Raw genomic sequence first — 6,795 nt, forward strand, 5'->3', positions numbered from 1 at the left:
ATGAGAATGTTGTGTTGTGATGTTTGTGAAGGTGTTGTTTTGTTAACGTTACCCAATGAAGGAGTAGGAACTTGTTGAATGTATTGACAAGTAACAAATCATCAGGACTGGGTCAACTACACATGCCTGAAAAAGGTGGGAGGGGGAGAAACTGTGCTAAAATGTTTGAATATGTAGAACCTTTTGTAAATATTTTTGTTGGGCTTGTGCAATACCCGGGAGAGCAGGGGTAGTTTCTGCCCCGCCCCTCGCTACGATTGGCCGATTGTGCAGTCACTCCTCGTTCTGCCGCGCTGATTGGGCAGAGCGGGGAGAAGCCCGGCCCCGGTGCCGCCCCCAGAGCGCCCCTGGCGGAGCTAAGGCGCCATTGCCGGAGCGTGTGTGCGGGCCCGGGAGCGGCGGTGGAGCTCGGAGGCGGCCCCAGCGCAGGTGGGAGCCGCGCTCGGTTCTGCGGGGGCTCGGGGCTCGCTGCGGGCGGAGGGGGCGGCGGGGGGCTCTGTCGGGTTCGTTGTCCCGTGCCCGGCCCGTGTTGCCCCTGGGCTGGGGGCGCTGCGGGAGCGGCTGCCCGCGGTCTCCTTCCCACTGGGAGCTCGGCCGGAGCCGGTGCCGGAGCAGCGCCGGCTCGTCCCGGTTCCTGTGGGCAGGACACAGGTGGCTGCCCTGTCCCCGGGACCCTGCGCTGGGGCCGCCTCACCGAGCTCCGGCCGCCGCTGAACAACAGTCCACGTCAATTAGTGCCATTTTCTGGAAGTGATCATCTCTTATCTACAAGTCCCTGACCCTGTTTCCTCGCATTGCTCGGGGCAGCTGAGTCACAGGGGGAGAAGGAAGGAACACAAGGGTGTTGAGGTTTTAAGAGACTTTTTATTCAAAAACCTGCCATAACAAACAGGCTCTCCTAATGACCCTAACTAACTAGCAGTCCTAACTACCCTACCTAACTAGACCTAACTACTGTCACAAAAAGCTGTTCTCAGATGTTTCATCTCCTCTGCTGCACCCGCCGTTGCTTTGCTGCAGTGATCAGAGGGGTCAGGCTGGAGAGAGGCTTGGCTGATGATAAAAATGGGTGCTGTCCAAAGGATAAAAAAGAAAGAAATGAACCATTACTTTCTAGAGTCAAGTTCCTGGACAAAGGGGAATGGTTTGAAACTCAAGAGAGGGAAGCAGGCTCAGATTGGGTCGAAGGAAGAATTCTTTTATCAGGAGACTGGGGAAACACTGACAGAGGGTGCCCGGAGATGTGGGAGGTGCCTCCTCCCTGGAAGCATCCAAACTCAGGTCAGACAGGGCTCTGAGCCACCTGAGCCACTTGAAGATGTCCCTGCTCTGTGGGTTTAGCAGGTGCAGATGACCTCGAAAGGACCCTGCCAGCCCAAAGCAGGCGAGGGTTCTGCTTGCTTTGCTCGTGAAAAGCAGCGAGACTGGAGATTGGCGGAGGGGGGGCCCCCCAAGAAAACCCCTCCCTCCCTCCCTCCCTGCCTCCCTCCCTTCCTGCCTCCCTCCCTTGCGCTGCTGTTTCCCCTGCAGCCGCTTCGCATTCACCTGCAGCAGCTCCTGGGCAGAGAAGCGCCGCTCCTCGTCCGGCTCCAGGCTGCACTCGAGGAAGTCCCGCAGCAGAGCCGACAGGCGCCTGGGCTCCTGCAGCTGCGGGGTCCCGTTCTGCCGGATCAGAGCGCGAGCCTGCAGGAAAAGCAAACCCAGGGCTCTGCCGGCTTCCTTCACACCCACGAGTGCTCACATCGACCCTGGCTCCTCAGCCCCAGCTCCGGGGGCAGTTTCCTCCCTGGCAGAGGCACTGCTCACAGCTCATTTTTCTATGCCAGCCAAAACCCCCAAACCCTGGTGCAGCCGCAGCCATTGCAACATCCAAATGATCTTGCCCTGAGAGCCAGTTTCGTTGGCTGACGTTATTAGTAGGAACCTGCATCAGAAATAGCACATTTTTGCTTCTCCAAATACCAGCTTTACGGGCCATTTCCAAGAGCCAGTGTGGCCGGCATGTGTTATATCAAAGGATTCTTACATCAAACACATGTCTGCAGTGCCACTGACCCTGAAGTAAATGCATTCCTGATGCCCCATCCCGGAAACTGCCAGGCAAGGAACAGGAGGTTTGGGTTGCTGAAAGCTCCGGCTTGATGACAGAGAAAGCAGCTCGGACCAGGAAGGAAATATGTTGGACTAGGGGTGTGGTAAGCAATGCTCTTCATGTTTTAGACAAGTTTCCCAGTGAGAAAAATCAGGGGGAGTTGATCTGGCTCTTTTAGAAAGTCCTTCAGAAAACTTGTAGGGTTTGGGGGTGGATTTTGGGGTTGGTTTGGGGTTTTTCTGCAAGATAACATTAGAGCTGATACACTGGCTTTGCGTTTTCAGGTCATCCTCACAGACGGAAGAGCTGCAACAACTTAAAACTCAAAGCAAATTGTTGCTGGAGACTGCCGAATGTTCATCTGTGCTCAGGCTCGAGTCCTCTGGGAGTTCCCTTCCCAATGTGCAGAAACCTCCAGCTGCTCCTCCCAGTGCAGGGCCAGCCTGTGCTCACAGGCCTCTGCAAACACTGGAGAATTTGCCTCTTACCATAGCCCCTGTTTGCTTGAAGTAAGGAGGTTCTCCTTCCACCATCTCGATGGTCACAATACCAAAAGACCAGATGTCCACCTTGGGGCCATAAGGAGAACTGGTCACAACTTCTGGGGCCATCCAGTGAGCAGTGCCCACCATGGAGCTGCACTGGTCCTGCTCAGGGCTGAGCTGAGCGCAGAGGCCAAAATCAGCTGAGGACAGAAACAAACACTGTCAAAGACAGCTGGAATGAGGAAACCAAGCACAAAGATTCCCCACTCTCAGTCTGAGAATGCAGTACTGAAGCCAGCTGGAAAAGTCCTCAGGGCTGTGGCCAAGGAATGATGGAACTGGACCCTTAAAGAAACCCTCAGCTTTCATGCAGTGGCTTTTACTGCTTCCCTTGAAGTTTAGATTCCAACTCCCGTCCCTCTGGAAGGGCCACACCTAGAGCAAAGCCACTCCTGACACTCTGCTCCTCTCCTGAGCTCTCTGTGCGGGGCAGTTGCTCTCAGCTGGCTGCAGCAGCCGGGCAGTGCCACCAGCAGCACTTGTGGGGCTCTGGTTGTCACTGGGAAACAGCCTCAGACTCACACCCTGGGAGCACCGTGCCTGGCCAGGAGCACCCACCCAGTTTGACAGAGCCGTCCATTCCCAGAAGGATGTTGGAGCTCTTCAGATCTCTGTGGATCACCCGGTTGGAATGGAGGAAATCCAGGCCCTGCAGACACTGAGAGAGAACAAGAAACACAAGGGTAAAAATCAATGGCCAGAATACATCACACAAGAAAGGGCAGTTTGGAATTCTCCCGGCAGCAACTTTGCTGCGACAGGCCAGGAGACAGTGCAGACAAGCTCCAGGCAAATGGTTCAAGGCAAAGCTGAGAACAGCAAATCAACTAAAAAAAAAGACAGACAGAGTATCACAACAGCAGGAAAGGGGACAAGAACAGAGTAGAAGTGTAGTGAGACTGCAGGTCGTTCACTTCAGAGGCTCTTTCTTCTCCAGTTCATAAAAGCAACACGGAAACAAAGCCCTGAGCATGGAGCCACTCCTGTTCTCACACCCTGTTTGGAAGGACCATGGTGTCCAAGCCACGGGAAGCACAAGCAGGATCCCTCACCTCCCGACTGACAGCTGCCATCTCTCCTTCAGCCATGCGTGTCTGTGTGACAATGTCCTGCAAAGTTCCTCCATCCATGTATTCCATCACCAGCCAGAGATCTTCATCAACAAGGAAGCTGGGAGAGGAAAACAGCGGCATGGAGGTGAATGTGCACTGCTCAACTCCCCCATGGAAAAGCCTCAAGTGGAGTTGTGTTTCCAGGTCACTTGTCAATGAGAGTAGAATCAGACAGAGAGACATTCCTGCCAGCCTGCACAGGCCTTGGAATCTACACAGTCTGAAGGAGAAGGAGACACCTGTGAGAAAGGAGATGCCTTAGATGGCAAGCAAGTGAAAAATGCAGTTTAGCAACAGCCCAGATCAATGTGGAACCACAAGACTTGCCCCCAGCTGGTTCAGCGTCTGAACTCATCAGTTCCACCATTCCCTCCAGAACTAGGCAACACAACTTCCAGAGTTAACCAGGCAAGGAGGCTGTCCAGCACTTGGGACAAAAGTTATCAACTGTTTGGAAAACCTTGCACAAAGTGCCTTCACAAACTGGCAAGGCCATTGAAAAATGGGCAAATGAGGCACTTCTGGAAACCTGGGCTTCCTGGCATCTGCAGCAATGGAAACGAGTTGGAAAGAAGAAGCCAAGGGAAATAATTTCTGCCATGGTTTATCAGCACTTGTCATAAGACACAGCAAAGGGGGTCACCTTGAAGAAAAAAACAAACAAAAGCATGGAGGGAGTGAACTGCCAGGCTATTGTTTTGGGAAGATATGGCTGGGTCAGGCTTTTTCAGAACAGGCTACAGACTACAGATGAAAGATGAATGCAGGGTCCTTGCATGGCTTAAGACCTGAAGCACTCACCTGTCCAAAGAGTTGACAATGTTGGGGTTCTTCTTGCCTTGCAGGACCAGGATCTCATTCACAGCTCGTTCCCTGTTCTGCTCTCCGAGACTCATTTTCTTTATGGCCACCTGAAGCGACATTGCAGACCTTTAACTGGAGGGGTCTGCGGCAGGAGACCACAGCAAACACGGAGCAAATATTTCTGGAGCAGCGGAGCCAGGCTGTGCCAAACTGCCTTGGGATGGGACACCAGAGCTCAGCAAGTGCCGTTCCCACAGCCCATTTCTCTGCTCACTGTGGGCTGCTTACAGGACACGTGGCCAGAGACATTTGGCCTTGTAAGCTCTGCAGAAATGGTCCCTCAGCTGTCAGCCTCAAAGCTCTAACAACATTTTCTGCACCTACAGTCTTCTCAAATGGCCTTAGTTTACCACCACTCTGATGATGATCATCATCATCATCATCATTGTTATTATTAAACACATTTTGCAAGCAGGAGGTCATTCTGGTCCTGTGAAACAGAGCAAAACAGCCCAGAACCCTTTAGCAATTCTATGGGATTTGGTCATGATTTCAAATGCCACTGCTCTGTTTGGGGTTGCACAAGAAAGCAAACACACACATCCATTGCTCACATGAATCCTGTCACAGGCTGTCATTGACACCAGACTCAAACACAACTGCAGGTTTTAGGAGAGAGCTTTGCTCTGGGCATTCATCTTCTCATTTCCTCTCCCTCTCCCTCTCTCTCTGTGAGCAGCTGCAGTAGGACTAGAACCCCAAACTGAGCCCAAGCAGGATCTCTCCCTAATTAGGCCATGAGGTATCCTTTGAAGATGAAAAGCAGGATGGAAAAACTGCTAAATAGCGTTCCTGTCCAAGGCTGGGATGCAGAGAAATTGGGCCTCAGTCTCCACCAGTTGACGCATTCACGGTTTTAGACTTGAAGACCAAGCCAGCGTGTCCTGCTCTGACAGACACCACTGCCCTCCTTGCATTCCTTTGGGCACTTCAGAAGGACCAAGTCTGTCCCAGCTGTGTTCTGAAGGCTGACACTGCTCTGCCTTCAGAGGAGCAGCCTGAGCAGGAAAGCTCTGCTGGGCCCCCAAAGCTCCAGCCGTAGCTCCGAGCAGATGGGAGAGCCCTTGAGAGCTGCCAGACGTGCTGGACATGTTGGCACTGACCTCTCCTCCAGTGGCCCTGTCGAGTCCTTTATAAACAGTTCCGAAAGCCCTGGAGACAAAACAGCAGAGAAGAAAGAAGCAGTGCTTTAGGCCCTGGGAGTGAAAGCCAGCCCACACAGGAGATCTCTGCTGCCTGCAGCATTCACAAAACACCTGGTTGCATCGACCCTTCAAACACCAGAGCAGCAGCTGCCATGCAAGGTGTGCAAGAGAAAACTGAGGCCAACATGAAGGAAAAGGGATGGAGCAAATCCCAAATGTCTACACTGAATTCTTTTAGTTCAAAACCTGAGGTGGGGGGTGGGTGTCTAAAAACCTGGAAAATAATGCATTACATTCTTTTGCATTTCCTGCCTAAGACTTGCAGGATCCACAGGGGCCCTGCCATCAGGCAGGTGATGCATTTTCCTCGCGAGTGCAGCAGCTCTGTGTCTGTTACTGAATGTATGGGGTTTACTACCTGTGCTGGGAAAAGCACTTCCTAGTTTTTCTTGAGAACTGCTTTCTAAGAGTCTGACTGGTGACCAGGTCACCACGTGAGTTGCTCTTTAAGGCAATCAAATTCCAGGCACTGAAGATCTTCCAGGTCCTGCTCCTTGCTGCAGGCGGGACACTGCCAGCCTCAGAGGCCTTTGACAGTGCCTTCTGACCACAGTTACCAATTTGGATTAGGACTGAGAGACAGCAGGATCATACCCCAGTGTCTGAAGGTCTCTCCTGACTTCTCACTTGATCCTGCACCAGCAAAATACCTGGCCCTGCTTGTGCATAAGTAACTGCCATGCACTTACCCTTGGCCAATCTGCCCCAGTTCCAGGTATTTCTCAGCAGGCTCCCCCACGCTCACCATGCTCCCTGAAAGAAACCACATGGAAGATGCTCCCTCCCAGATGGAGACCCTGCCCTGCAGCAGAGCCAGAATGCAGCCCCACTCCCTGGGGCCATGAGCCCCTTGGTCTCAGCTGGGGAAGGACAGTAAATGACTCCGTGACATTCAGCTGCAGAGCAGCACGAGGTGCAGCTCATGCAGAGACACACGCACAGCACCCTGCTCTGGCACACAGGAACAGAACAGACGT

General features: G+C 53.0%; 1 protein-coding gene across 1 annotated transcript; it reads right to left on the reverse strand.

The window, feature by feature from the left end:
* Nucleotides 1-273: 273 nt before the first annotated feature.
* LOC134057452 (serine/threonine-protein kinase PAK 1-like) lies at nucleotides 274-6,566 on the reverse strand. Its single transcript, XM_062514437.1, has 8 exons — nucleotides 6,508-6,566; nucleotides 4,938-5,043; nucleotides 4,551-4,660; nucleotides 3,690-3,807; nucleotides 3,196-3,295; nucleotides 2,581-2,777; nucleotides 1,499-1,683; nucleotides 274-634 (listed from the first exon to the last, which is right to left on the reverse strand). The coding sequence occupies exons 1-8, from the start codon at nucleotides 6,564-6,566 to the stop codon at nucleotides 274-276; spliced, it is 1,236 nt and encodes a 411-aa protein (XP_062370421.1).
* Nucleotides 6,567-6,795: the final 229 nt, after the last annotated feature.

This window comes from Cinclus cinclus, unplaced genomic scaffold (genome assembly GCF_963662255.1).
Source record: "Cinclus cinclus unplaced genomic scaffold, bCinCin1.1 SCAFFOLD_145, whole genome shotgun sequence".
In the NCBI taxonomy this organism is placed as follows: domain Eukaryota; kingdom Metazoa; phylum Chordata; class Aves; order Passeriformes; family Cinclidae; genus Cinclus; species Cinclus cinclus.

Excerpts from the sequence above, each read along its gene's own strand:
- LOC134057452 (XM_062514437.1), bottom strand. The coding sequence starts at position 6,566 with ATGGTGAGCGTGGGGGAGCCTGCTGAGAAATACCTGGAACTGGGGCAG. Across the intron at positions 5,044-6,507 it reads CTGGGGCAGATTGGCCAAGG|GACCAGAATGACCTCCTGCT; the intron begins GTAAGTGCATGG and ends TCTGTTTCACAG. Across the intron at positions 3,808-4,550 it reads ATTGTCAACTCTTTGGACAG|CTTCCTTGTTGATGAAGATC; the intron begins GTGAGTGCTTCA and ends TTCCTCTCCCAG.